This window comes from Babylonia areolata, chromosome 1 (assembly GCF_041734735.1).
Source record: "Babylonia areolata isolate BAREFJ2019XMU chromosome 1, ASM4173473v1, whole genome shotgun sequence".
In the NCBI taxonomy this organism is placed as follows: Eukaryota; Metazoa; Mollusca; class Gastropoda; order Neogastropoda; family Buccinidae; genus Babylonia; species Babylonia areolata.
The window spans coordinates 16,176,062-16,190,971 of NC_134876.1; the positions used below are offsets into that span (position 1 = coordinate 16,176,062).

The 14,910-nt window shown below is 46.9% G+C and overlaps 1 protein-coding gene across 1 annotated transcript; it reads right to left on the reverse strand.

Annotated features, from left to right (window-relative positions):
- Positions 1-700: 700 nt before the first annotated feature.
- On the reverse strand, positions 701-10,540 carry LOC143291306 (ras-related protein Rap-2a-like). Its single transcript, XM_076601161.1, has 2 exons — positions 9,107-10,540; positions 701-1,282 (listed from the first exon to the last, which is right to left on the reverse strand). Exons 1-2 carry the CDS (start codon positions 9,272-9,274, stop codon positions 734-736), a joined length of 717 nt encoding a protein of 238 aa, XP_076457276.1. The 5' UTR covers positions 9,275-10,540; the 3' UTR covers positions 701-733.
- Positions 10,541-14,910: the final 4,370 nt, after the last annotated feature.

A 14,910-nucleotide genomic window follows, 5' to 3' on the forward strand; every position in this document is an offset into this window, starting at 1 on the left:
CCTCCCTTCCTTCCTCCCTCCCTCCTTCCTTCTCCAGCCTAACCTCCTCCCTTCCTTCCTTCCTCCCTTCTTTCCTTCCTCCCTTCCTCCCTCCCTCTTTCCCCAACCTAACCTCCTTCCTTCCTTCCTCTCTCCCCCCCTTCCTTCCTCCCGTCTTCCTTTCCTCCCTCCCTCCCCCCTTCCTTTCTTCCTCCCTCTCTCCTTCCCCAGCCTAACCTCCTCCCTCCCTTCCTTCCTTCCCCCTGTCCTCCTTTTCTCCCTCCCTCCCTCCTTCCTTCCTCCCTCCCTCCTTCCCCAGCCTAACCTTCCTTCCTTCCTCCCTTCCTTCCCTCCTTCCCCCTGTCCTTTCCTCCCTCCCTCCCTCCCTCCCTTCCTTCCTTCCTTCCTCCTTTTCTCCTTCCCTCCCTCCCTCCTTCCTTCCTTCCTTCCTCCCTCCCTCCTTCCCCAGCCTAACCTCCTCCCTTCCTTCCTCCCTTCCTTCCCTCCCTCCTTCCCCAGCCTAACCTCCTCCCTTCCTTCCTCCCTTCCTTCCTTCCTTCCTCCCTCCCTTCCTTCCTTCCTACCTTCCTCCTTTTCTCCTTCCCTCCCTCCCTCCTTCCTCCCTTCCTTCCTCCCTCCCTCCTTCCCCAGCCTAACCTACTCCCTTCCTTCGTCCCTTCCTTCCTTCCTCCCTCCCTTCCTCCTTTTCTCCTTCCTTCCCTCCTTCCTTTCTTCCTCCCTCCCTCCAGTCACTTCAGGACACCCGGCAGTCGTTCTTGTCGTGACGTCTGGCCTTGCGAACCTTGGGGCCTTTGGAGCCTCGCCGGACCAAGCTACGGGACCGGTTGAAGCTCTTGGCGTCACTATCCCACTCCTCCCTCACGGGCTCCGACTCGTCCAGGGAGTTGGCGCTCCGCCGGCGAAGGCTGAGGGGCCCCACGTAGCGCGCCCCGCCCCGGGACTGGTCCAGGAGAAGGCGGAAGATGTCCTCCACGTTCTCGTCCTCCTTGGCAGACACCTCAACGAAGCCTCCCGGGAAGCCCTCGTTGTAGACCCAGTTGAGCGTGTCGAACTTCTCCACCTGCCGGCTGTTCTCCAGGTCCGTCATGGAGCCCACGATGACGCAGGGGATCTCCTGGTAGTTGCTGCGCTCCTCCTTGATCTGGGTCCACAGCGTCTTGATCTCGTCGAAGGAGGCTTGCGAGGTAATGGAGTAGACCAGCACGAAGCCGTGGGCCGTGGTGATGGACAGGCGCCGCATGGCCGGGAAGGCCAGGTTCCCTGCAGTGTCCAGCAGGTCCACCTGCACACACGTACACACACACACACACACACACGTACAAGCACCCCCCACCACCAACCCACCCCCACCCCCCACGCACACACACACACACACAAGCACACATACAAGCACCCAAACACACACGCACACACGCACACATAAACACACATACAAGCACCCACACACACACACACGCACGCTCATGGTACACGTACGCACGCGCATACGCGCCCGCACACACACACACACACACACACACTTACGCGCGCGCGCACACACGCACACACACGTACGCACACACACACACACACACACGTACGCGCGCACACACACGTACGCGCGCACACACACGTACGCGCGCACACACACACACACACACACACACACACACACAATGCGACAATTAGACATCAACTGTTTGGAACACTTTATCGGGCGATCGAGCCATTGCTTGACTCACTGACTGAATGCCTGGTTGGTTAATTATCTTTCTTCCTACTTACTGTTAACTCACTCGGTACGGCCAGTCCTCTCTTCTCCTCTACATAGACCCCTCGGATGTCCAGTGGGTGTCTCAATGACCCAACCTTCAGCTTCCGTCGTCAGAATTGTGGTATTCTTTGTCAACATTCACGTCTTCAGTATAAGAGCTTTCCGCTTGCAATATTTTGATGTTGGTAATTGGGGTGAAACGCTGTTAACGTCGTCTCTTTCGCCGTTCGTATGGAGAGAGTTAAAACAATACAAAGTCAGGAGTGTGCTCTTTTCTTTCCGTCTTAGTCTCGTCCTGCAAAGTGACTAAAATACGAGTAAAATGTAAAGTAGAACAATGCGCCGTAAACCGTATATAATGTATTTGAATTCAGAAGGGAGGGAGCCTATTCCAAATAATAATCCCGGTGAACAAGAAACAACTTGAGAGAGAGGGAGGGGGGATGAAGGGGGAGGGAGGGAGGGAGGGAGAGAAAGAGTACGAGAGAAAGAGAGGGGGGGGAGAGAGGGGACACAGAGAGAGACCAAAGCAAGGCGAAAGTGTTTACTGATGGCAAAGATAAAATTAATCTCAGATCTATTTTAAACTTTTCCCCCTTCAACTGTCGAGAGTTGAGAATCTTCTCCACAAAACAACTTCTGTATCTGCTGCGTGTTAGTGGACATGGAAATAGATGGCACGAAACTCTAATGGAACCAGAAGATTATAAAAAAAACAAAAAAAACACACCCACCTCCAACTTGACGGCATTTGTCACAAACCAGTGTCTGAAAGGGAAAACATGTATTCACCGATCTCTGATTCTCTCAAGAACTTGGGCCTCCTCCTTGTCAAAGTTGTGAAACATGTTTCTGCCGGCCTCTTCATTCTCAGCTGTGTGCACACAAGAAGCCCTGACATGAGTCCACTCAAAACACTTCCACACTTCAACAACAGCCGTCAATCGCTCTGTCTGCTCTCTTCTATCATTCTCGACGGTCTGTCTCTCTCTCTCCTCTTGCCTGTTTCCTCTTTTCGCGTTTAGAATTGCGTTCCTTGTTACCTTGACAAAACACTCTTGTTTATTACTCTTGTTTAATCAAGTTATCCGCGTGTGTGGGGTGGGGGGGGGGGGTGCGGTGCGGGTGTGTGCTGATTATCTGGTTGTGGTTTTCCGCAATTCATCTTTATTCTTATCTTATCTGTCTATTATAATCAATGTGCAGTATAGTAGGCTATGTTTATAATTATATTCAAATAATGTTTCTTAATTCTTTCTGTTTTTACATTAAGAATACTAGTTATTACCTGCAGTGTGTGGATGTATGTATGAAACGATGTATGTGATATTTTTTACATTTGTATCTTCGTAATATTTGTTGGGGCTGTTGTTGGCTTTTACAGTTATGGTCCCCATGTTGTTTACTTGTCTATGTTGTGATAATGCACCTGACCAAATTTCTCCAGTTGGAGATAATAAAGTTATTCTTATCTTATGTTATCTTATCTTAAACTGACCAAAGTCACTCTCCTGCATTGATTTTGCAAAGAGGGAAACGAGAAAGAGAGTAGAGGAGAGTGGGGAGGGGGAGGGAAGGAGGGGTGTCGGGGAGGCGTGTACGACAAAACCCACTTTCTTACAGCTTTTTTGCTGTTCCATACAATCGTGTGGGTTGATGGCCATGGGCGTTTACTAAAATGATTCGGTCAATGGCTAATTGCTGTCATAGGCGATCACGTCAATGCTTGCGCAACTCTAAATCATTTTGCCGAGTCAGAGCTCGCAATTTTTTCATTTGTAATATCGGCCATAAAGCCTGAGTCTTTTCCTTTCACGTGCGTTCTGTTCACGAATAACTTGGTCGATAGATTTTATAAAATTGTTGTTTTGTTGTTGGGTTTTTTTTTTTGTTTTTTGTTGTTGTTTTTCTTGTTGTTGTTGTTTGTTTGGGTTTTTTTTTTGTTTTTTCTTGATGCTGTGTTCATGCGGGTTGAAGATGACAAGTGTGTATCGTTAATATGAAGGGCGTCTCTGTCTGGCGAATAAGCTATTCATACATTCATGTACACACACACACACATGCGCGCGCGCGCGCGCACCACAAATCCCTCCCAAAAATTGTGTTGTCTTAGGTAAGAAATTAGCTCGTTCGGAGGCTTGGTGACAGTGCATTTGAAAGACTTGGTTCCAGATCTCACACATAATCCATGCATGAAGGAAACCAGAGACTGCCAAAAGCAGCACGGGGAAATAAACCGAGAGAACACAATAAGAACCTTTCAGATCGTGCACATTGCTTCAGAAGTGTACCTATGTTTGAAAGGAATTCTCTCCCTAAAGAACATCACGCTGATAAGAGAGAGAGAGAGAGAGAGAGAGAGAGAGAGAGAGAGAGAGAGAGAAAGGGAGAAAGACAATTTTGAACAGTTCTATTCAAACTGGGGCAAATCCAGGAGACAGACGGACGAACAGGCCGACAGAGTTAGAGAGAGAGAGGCGGGGACATAAGATACAGGCGAACTAACAGACACGCTGACAGAACGTGTAATGATTTACCGTGCACTAATTTGTTCACAAGCACACACACACACACACACACACACACACACACACACACACACACACACACACACACACACACACACACACACACACACACACACATTGCACGCGCACATTGCAGTGCACTGCACCAACATGTACAGCCTGACTGATCGTGTGATAGATGTGTCGCCACACTGCACCAACATGACGTCACACAGCACCAACAAGTACAGCCTGACTGATCGTGTGATAGATTGTCGTCACACTGCACCAACATGTCGTCACACTGCACCAACAACTACAGCCTGACTGATCGTGTGATAGATTGTCGTCACACTGCACCAACATGTCGTCACACTGCACCAACAAGTACAGCCTGGCTGATCGTGTGATAAATGTGTCGTCACACTGCACCAACATGTCGTCACACTGCACCAACATGTACAGCCTGACTGATCGTGTGATAGATGTGTCGCCACACTGCACCAACATGACGTCACACAGCACCAACATGTCGTCACACTGCACCAACAAGTACAGCCTGACTGATCGTGTGATAGATTGTCGTCACACTGCACCAACATGTCGTCACACTGCACCAACAAGTACAGCCTGACTGATCGTGTGATAGATTGTCGTCACACTGCACCAACATGTCGTCACACTGCACCAACAAGTACAGCCTGGCTGATCGTGTGATAAATGTGTCGTCACACTGCACCAACATGTCGTCACACTGCACCAACAAGTACAGCCTGACTGATCGTGTGATAGATTGTCGTCACACAGCACCAACATGTCGTCACACTGCACCAACAACTACAGCCTGACTGATCGTGTGATAGATTGTCGTCACACAGCACCAACATGTCGTCACACTGCACCAACAAGTACAGCCTGGCTGATCGTGTGATAAATGTGTCGTCACACTGCACCAACATGTCGTCACACTGCACCAACATGTATAGTCTGACTGATCGTGTGATAGACGTGTCGTCACACTGCACCAACATGTACAGCCTGACTGATCGTGTGATAGATGTGTCGTCACACAGCACCAACATGTTGTCACACAGCACTAACATGTCGTCACACAGCACCAACATGTTGTCACACAGCACCAACATGTCGCCACACAGCACGAACATGTTGTCACACAGCACTAACATGTCGTCACACAACACCAACATGTCGTCACACCGCACCAACATGTAGTCACACAGCACCAACATGTTGTCACACTGCACCAACATGTCGTCACACTGCACCGACATTACACTCTGACTGATCGTGTGATAGATGTGTCGTAAACACTGCACCAACAAGTACAGCCTGACTGATCGTGTGATAAATGTGTCGTCACACTGCACCAACATGTCGTCACACTGCACCAACATGTCGTCACACCGCACCAACATGTCGTCACACAGCACCAACATGTTGCCACACTGCACCACCATGTCGTCACACAGCACCAACATGTCGTCACACTGCACCAACATGTCGTCACACTGCACCAACATGTTGCCACACTGCACCACCATGTCGTCACACAGCACCAACATGTCGTCACACTGCACCAACATGTCGTCACACAGTACCAACATGTCGTCACACTGCACCAACATGTCGTCACACAGTACCAACATGTCGTCACACTGCACCAACATGTCGTCACACACAGTACCAACATGTCGTCACACTGCACCAACATGTCGTCACACTGCACCAACATGTCGTCACACTGCACCAACATGTCGTCACACTGCACCAACATGTTGTCACACTGCACCAACATGTCGTCACCCTGCACCAACATGTCACACAGCACCGACACGTACAATCTGACTGATCGTGTGATAGATGTGTCGTCACACTGCACCAACAAGTACAGCCTGACTGATCGTGCGATAGATGTGTCGTCACACATTATCAACATGTCGTCACACTGCAACAACATGTCGTCACACCGCACCAACATGTCGTCACACTGCACCAACATGTACACTCTGACTGATCGTGTGATAGATGTGTCGTCACACTGCACCAACATGTATAGCCTGGCTGATCGTGTGATAGATCAGTCGCCACACACATTTTCCCTGCAGGGAGGGAATTGCCTGACGCAATTTCTGGAATAAACGGGGGGGGGGGGGGGGGGGGGGGGAGGAGAAGAAGAAGAAGGAGAAGGGAGAGGAAGGCGGAGAGTGGGGAGAGGCTCAATCACCCTTACCCCCGCCTCCGCCCCCACCCCCGCCTCCAGTGGAGATGTATGTTGTGGGAATAATCATTTCGATCGAGTGGTTTTGAATAGGTGTGAAGAGAACTGCCTGGCATCTGGATTCGTTTAGCACCAAACGGTCACATCACACACACTGTTCGCCCCATGGCGCAAGGTGATGCAGAGAACATGGGTTGGGGTGGGAGAAGGGGGAGGAAAGGGGTCCTGTAAAAGCGACATGTTCCTTCCTTCCGGGACACTGTTCCACTGGCAGCGGTGTGTGTGTGTGTGTGTGTGTTGTAATTCGATCGGAGTATAAAGGAACGATCCCCTCAGCCCCACTCCCTGAAGAAAAAAAAACGAAAACACTGCAACAGTCTAGACGAGATAAAAACGAGAGGCGACGAGCGGTAGCTGCTGACGATCTGCAGGATGATATCAATCACGTGTTTGATTGATGTGTCTGAGCCTGATGAAATAAACCTGGGGTGTCCAGCAGCTACATTGCTATATCCAGAACGTGTCGTCAAGATGGATGCTGTGCGATCGTTCTCTTCACGATGTGATATGACGATGAAGTTGATTTTTCTTTCGGTGAAAAATTAGAATATTGTGGTTTTCGTCATTGTTTATCTCTTGACGTTTAAATGTTTGCCATAAAGAGTTAATTAAAAGCCGCATCACAGTCAGAGAATGAATTTGTGTAATCTGATTATTTGATAATAATGATGATAACAACAACAATAATAATTATAATGAGTAGAAGTAGTAGAAGAAGAATGAGTAGTAGTAGTAGTGGTGGTGGTGGATGTGGTGGTGGTGGTAGTAGTAGTAGTAGAAGAAGAAACAGAAGAAGAAAACGTCGACCTCCTTACCATATGGGTTCAGAAACATGATATTTTTTTACCAAAACTGACAGCACAGGGCACTTTCATCCAGACTTACAAGCATGACATTTGTTCAAGTGAATGAACCGTGGTGGCTGACGATCTAATTGCAAAGACGGGAAAATGTCCGAGGGATGAATTACGGGAAGCTGCCTTTCAACTTATGACCACTGGGCTTGTAAAGTGCCTGGGAATATTAATTTTGAATATCCCAACCGAATTCAATTGTCCGCAAAAGGTAAGTAAAGTCGTCAAGTGCAGCTTCTGTAACTAAAGAAAATGTAACGTAAACATATAAAAAGCAAATTTTATGTTGGAATACAAACAAAAGCAGTACTTCGAAATGTAAATGGAAGAGTAGATACCCGATTGGTCAATCGGTGGATGGACAACTGTGGAATCTGGACACTTTTTTTCTACTAGTGAGTAAGCTGGACAAAAATTACTATGAATCAACTCTGTCCGTAAGCTTAGAAAATAATTGAAGATATCACCAGGCAGGGAAAAAAACCCATCCTTTTTCTTTTACATGGTCCTATCTTTTTGCCCCTGGTGTTTGAGAGTGCTTTCAAGAAACCTCAAACAAAAGATAAAGACGAAACGTTGAGATATCGTAGAACTGCAGATTGAAACATGCCCTAATGAATACTTGCCCTGACATGTACTTTCTTTTGAGTATCAAAGAAAGGAAAATTAAAGAAGTTCCCGGTCGACTAGAAGTATGTTTTTCGACCATTGTTGGGTGGTATTGGAGTTGCTGACAGAGACAAACGTCTGCAAAACGACCTCCCTTCAGCCACATCAGCTGGTTATCAATTATTCGGAATGTGTTCAGGCTGCTGTGGCTTCAACTGTACAATATAAACCACTGGCAAGACCATGAAGGGGCACTTCAGACCGTTTATTCAAGATATTAAAAATAACACACCAAAAAAAACCTTCACAGTTTATAACTGGATTTGCGGAGATGTTAAGGCAGAGGGTACAGGACTCCACTCACAGCGAAGGTGGGATGGTTGAGCCTGACGTTTGTCAAACACGACAGACTGACAACCATCGTGGTGGGAAACACTCTCATGGGGATCAGAAAGATGAATTATCGCAAAGAAAATTAACAATGACACTGAGGGACAGGAGAGAGAGAGAGAGAGAGAGAGAGACAGAGAGAGACAGAGAGAGAGGGAGACAGAGAGAGATAATTAGACAAACAGACCTAAGAATGGACAAATAAAGACAAAGACGAGAGGATATTACTCTTTAGCGCCCAGGATGCAATAACGATGTGGAATATGATGCATATCGACATGCCCACGTCATTTTGCTGTTGTTGTTGTTCTTCTTCTTCTTCTTCTTGATGTTCTTCTTGATGTTCGTCTTCTTCTTCGTCGTCGTCGTCGCCGCATTCCTCCTCCTCCTCCTCCTCCTCCCTCCTCCTGCTCTTCTTCTTCTTCTTCTTCTTCTTCTTCTTCTTCTTCGTTGTGCGTAGGTGCATGTGAGCGTGTGTGCATGTTTTCTGATGTGTATGTGTGAACGCACAAACAGACAGACACAGGTAACACACACACACACACACACACACACACACACACACACACACACACACAGCGATATGTAGATAGGTATTGTCTAAAAGAGGACGTGATGCAGCCAGACATACATACAGACAGACATACAGCTATACAGACAGACAGACATACAAACAGAGGAGCCAATAGCTGACCTTGATGCAGGAGCCCCTGACGTTATAGTCCCTGCAGTAGAGGTCCTCCACCGTCTCCTTGTAGTCCTCCGTGTACGTGTTGAAGAGGAACCTCTTTAGGATGCACGTCTTGCCCACCTTGCCCGGCCCCATCACCACCACCCGGTACCGTTGGTCCGTGTCCGACATCGCGCACGTGCCGCACGCAGCCGTCACGCTGGTCTGTCAGGGGCACAGCTAGGGGCAAAATGGTGTCAGCCAGCTGCCGCACGTGCAGCGCTTGTGTGAGCGTCGTCACCTCCTTCTCCTCCTCCTCCTCCTCAAAGTGCGGCTGTGGCAGACTGCTGTGCTGATGATGGTGCGGTGATGTTGGGCCGCGTACCGTTCTTCACGTGTGTTCCTCTTCTTCTTCTTTCCCTGCACGACCTTCTGTTGCTAGTGGAAGATCGCTCTGTACGTGATGCTTCCTTTCTTTCCTGTTGCTTGTGCCGGTCCTGTCAGTTCCTGAAGTGTACCTCTTCTGTGTTAGTGGTGGTGGTCTTTTCTTAAGCTACAGGTTCCCCTGTTTTCGGTTTGTCTTCTCCTCTTCCTCTTCCACAAGTTGTGCTGTGAAATTTGCTGCGTTGGTGTCGGTCTCAGCTCCCTGCAGTTCCTTCGGTGCTAGTGAGCTTGTTGCTCTGTCCCGTCTGTTGGTGCTCGAAACCCAGTTATTCCTCACTTGCTGCTGAAGCGTTACTGTCGTGCCAGATCATTTATCTTTCACACATGTGTTATGTGTACAGACGGTTCCAGTTCCTTGTAGACTGCCTTTATGTGTTTGTGTTCCCACTTGTCTTTTCTGTGCACTGAAGGTTCTGTACGTTTCCTCTTTATAACGAAGAGAAGTTCATAGGTTGCAAGTTTACTTCTTTTAGATGTGAATTGATCCCCAGTAAAATATCATGCTTGAGAAAAAAAGTTCACATTAAAACAGAATTGATTCTACTTCAAAGGAAACAAGCAGTTGTCGAGGTAGATAATAATATCCAATTCGTTCTCCCCGCGATCGATCGCTGTTTAATACGTGTTAATGGCAAGCTGTCTCAAAATGCATCAAACGTGAGTGCGCAGGTTACCACAAACACACAGAAGATGAAACATCAGCACGAGGTTTCTGCTCCTGAAGAATGATCTTTAGGGACGGCGGCTATGTCCTTCTGTAGAAAGCCTTGACAGTGCCGCCACCAGTGTTCCCTGCCTTGACAGTGCCGCCACTAGTGTTCCCTTCTGCAGAAAGCCTTGACAGTGCCGCCACTAGTGTTCCCTTCTGCAGAAAGCCTTGACAGTGCCGCCACTAGTGTTCCCTTCTGCAGCGCACGTGAGACCGGTGCTCCCCTGTGGCAAGAAGAAGCGAGCGGTTCCGTTTGCTGAGGGCTCTCAGTGGAAGCAGACAACGCTGGCACATCGATCAGCTGGGCTGGAACAGGCCGTCGCTCTCCCTCCTCCTCTTCCTCCTCCTCCTCCTCCTCTTCCTCCACCACCCCAACCTCAACCCTGCCTCCCTGTCCTTGTCCCGACCCGCTGTAAATCAATCCTCATTATTTTCGGCTCATCCGACAAAGCAGCTTTATGGTCTACTTCTTTGGGCGATAGCACTTTTTACACTGTATCCTGTTCCCTCCTGTTCAGCGAAGTCCACTGATTATTTGTTCGTCTTTAAAACTTCGGGGAGTTTCCTCCTCGAACAATTGTCACAGTGAAAAATGACACTCCTATGTCAGCAGTTCAAAACTTTGTTGTTGTTGTCGTTGCGTTTCTTTTCTATCGGTGCATTGTTGATTGGGTGTTGACATGGACGTCTATCAGCAGTTGGATGCCACTAGACGATGGCTCTAAAACAGATGAAAAGATGTCATGACATGGTAGAAATGTAATGCAGAGATGGGACTAAAACATGCATATAAAAAAATGGAAAAGATACATATGGTAGAAATAATAATGCCGGGTTTTATTGACCGCGTTCTTGGTACAGACTCACCGTGTTTTACATCAAAATGTTGGCGACGTTACACAAACTATAACACGCGATGAGGATACAATAGTACATCTCACACACTAATATAATCTATCCACTTACCCTTGAAATCAGACCATCTAAAACAACTTAAAATCAGAAGAAAATGTAAGAATGAAAACGCTCAGTTTCTTTGATTGTAAGCTGTAACAGTGACACGAAAATCGAAAGGATGTGTTCGTAAGTAAAAACATTTCAATATAAACATCCATATTTCATATGTCGTGATCCCAAATAAAGTGATGCACATAAATGGTGTCCGTAGTTGTTCATATTCCCAGTTTACATTTCTTCATGATCATCTATGTGATAATACTGTGAGGGAACGTCATTTCATAAAACGTACAACTCGTATGTCATCGACTCTGCAATCGTCTTTGTGTTCCCGCTGACTGTGCACTTGATTCACCGTCATGCCTCTACCGCTCGGCCAATTGGCAGTATAACCAGTCTGTCGCTCAGCCAATTGGCAGTATAACCTGTCTACCGCTCGGCCAATTGGCAGTATAACCTGTCTACCGCTCGGCCAATCGTCAGTATAACCTGTCTACCGCTCGGCCAATTGGCAGTATAACCAGTCTACCGCTCGGCCAATTGGCAGTATAACCAGTCTACCGCTCGGCCAATTGGCTGTATAACCAGTCTGCCGCTCGGCCAATTGGCAGTATAACCAGTCTACCGCTCGGCTAATTGGCTGTATAACCTGTCTGCCGCTCGGCCAATTGGCAGTATAACGCTCGGCCAATGGCAGTATAACCAGTCTGCCGCTCGGCTAATGGCTGTATAACCGTCTGCCGCTCGGCCAATCGGCAGTATAACCAGTCTACCACTCGGCCAATTGGCAGTATAACCGTCTGCCCTCGGCTGATTGGCTGTATAACCAGTCTGCCGCTCGGCCAATGGCAGTATAACCAGTCTCCGTCGGCTAATGGCGTATAACCATGTCTACCGCTCTGCCAATTCGGCAGTATAACCAGTCTACCGCTCGGCCAATCGGCAGTATAACCAGTCTGCCGCTCGGCTATTGGCATGTATAACCTGTCTCCGCTCGGCTAATTGGCTGTATAACCTGTCTGCCGCTCGCAATTGGCAGTATAACCAGTCTACCGTCGGCCAATTGCTGTATAACCAGTCTGCCGCTCGGCCAATGGCAGTGTAACCAGTCTCCGCTCGGCTAATGGCTGTATAACCAGTCTGCCGCTCTGCCAATTGGCTGTATAACCAGTCTGTCGCTCGGCCAATTGGCAGTATAACCAGTCTACCGCTCGGCTAATTGGCTGTATAACCTGTCTGCCGCTCGGCCAATTGGCAGTATAACCAGTCTGCCGCTCGGCTAATTGGCAGTATAACCAGTCTGCCGTTCGGCTAATTGGCTGTATAACCAGTCTGCCGCTCGGCCAATCGGCAGTATAACCAGTCTGCCGCTCGGCTAATTGGCTGTATAACCAGTCTACCGCTCGGCTAATTGGCTGTATAACCAGTCTACCGCTCGTCCAATCGGGTTTCTATTTAAGTGTTGTTGGGTTTGTTTGTTTTTGATTATTTTTTGTTTGGTTGGTTTTTTTGGGGGTTTTTTTTTGTTTTTGTTATTTTTTTGTTTGTTTGTTTGTTTTTACAAAAGCATAAAGGTAAAATATGGTCAAAAGTACGATAGCCTGACCTAAACTGGCCTTAAACCGGTTTGCTCCTCAAAATCCTTTGTCTCCTTTTGTGCTCTTTTCGTAAATATTTACTGTCACTCACTCATTTCATTTGCCTGAAGAAGAGCCTGTAGCTCGATACATTGCCTCTTTTATCCCACGTAAGTCGACTTTTACCAAGATTCTGTTAGTCTACCTCTTACTATTTTACTTCAAATATATATGGGTATAAGCCTTTTCCATCACACTTATCAAAGCTGTATTGTCCAGATTATTGTCATTTCCCTTTTCTATACATCGGCACAATGACGGGATTTAAATCAACCTGCCGGGATTTCCTTGTGTCAAAACATAAACTGAAAAGATCTTGTAAAAAAAAAAAAAAATTTTTAATGTAACGTTCGCATGTTTCAACATTTCATCGACATTTTTGTTAGTACCAGAACTTTTTCAAATGGAGAGAGAGAGAGAGGACAAATTCTTTATTTTCGAGGATAATAGATAAGCACTGGCGCGCTTTTTTTCATCCAGTCCCCGCCCTGAAACAGGGTCTACACTACATAATACTACATTTTATATGTCACTGCATGCACTACACAATGCTATTTAAAGTCATAGAATGCGAATGCTATACTACATAAAGGCATAAGCATGGTAAAAATAACACACACACACACACACACACACACACACACACACACACACACACACACACACACACACACAGAGAGAGAGAGAGAGAGAGAGAGAGAGAGAGAAACGAAACAGAAATTTATTCAATAAGGCCATGGCTCCATTTGAAGGGGTGATTACATATTTTGTATGAACAGATTTGCATAAGGATATAATCTTACTACGTGTATGCTCAAACAAAGCTCTGTTCTCTTCAACCAATCATGAAACTACGTCTTTTTAAAGAGAGTGAGAGAGAGACACACACATCGAGAGAGAGAGAGAGGCAGACAGACAGAGACAGAGAGAGCGAGACAGAGAATTCGAATGCGAATGCAAACTATTCATTCGCTATTAGGACTGAAGCCGCCTTGAGAAATTCAGACTGAAACTGTAAGCCACTGGATCCAATGAAGGGGCACAGTACAAATATTACAGTCACAACTAAATATTACATAATATACGCGTCATGGATCACATCAAACGATTTTGAAGTTTGACGCATTCTTTTCAGACATTACATTATTTCTAAACACACACACACACACACACACACACACACACACACACACACACACATGTATGTATGTACAGATATATATATATATAGAGAGAGAGAGAGAGAGAGAGAGAGAGAGAGAGAGAGAGAGAGAGAAACTCAGAACTCAACTCAGAAATATTTTTAGTGCAAGGCCACCGGCCCGTTTGCAAAGGAGGTACATACAATTGAGACACACAACATACCGACCGAAAGTAAAGGAGCAAGGGACCAGTGTCATGGACACAACATTTTCGTTACTGAAAAGGTAGACAAAGATTTCTACTTCGTGACATTTCCTGCAGTAACTTTGAGCGGTTTTTTTTTTTAGTTATATGATCATGTCATTTATTTTTCTCTCTCTTTTTATGGCGTAATAGATCAACATTGCCACAGAGCGAGTCATAAGCCTGTAGAGAGAGAGCGAGAGAGACAGACAAAGAGATCAGCAATCCACGACAAATGGTAACTGTCCATGTCGATAATGGCAGCGTCAGGCCGCCAACTTGCTGTGCAACAGTAACAGTACTGCCGAACCCTTGTCCACGCTTTAGTCATTCCGCCCAGCAGTCAGTGCAACTCATTTATCATTTATCTCCGAAAGCACTTCCCACAAATTAATGATTCCTGAACGTCTGTGCTGTGAACACAACTGACTGTCAAAGCTGTTGGTGACGTCGTTTTGCGGACAATCGCATTGTAGCGGACGACAAACCGGTAAAACTGTTGAATGATAATTAATTTCTCTCTAAGCAGACGTTTGCACAGTGAGTTACTGCAAAAAGATTTGTCTGATTTTGTTGATGGAAACACTGCGCGTCCTCTCTCTCTCTCTCTCTCTCTCTCTCTCTCTCTCTCTCTCTCTCTCTCTCTCTCTCTCTCCCCCCACCCCCCATCTCTCTCTTGATATGAATAATTAACA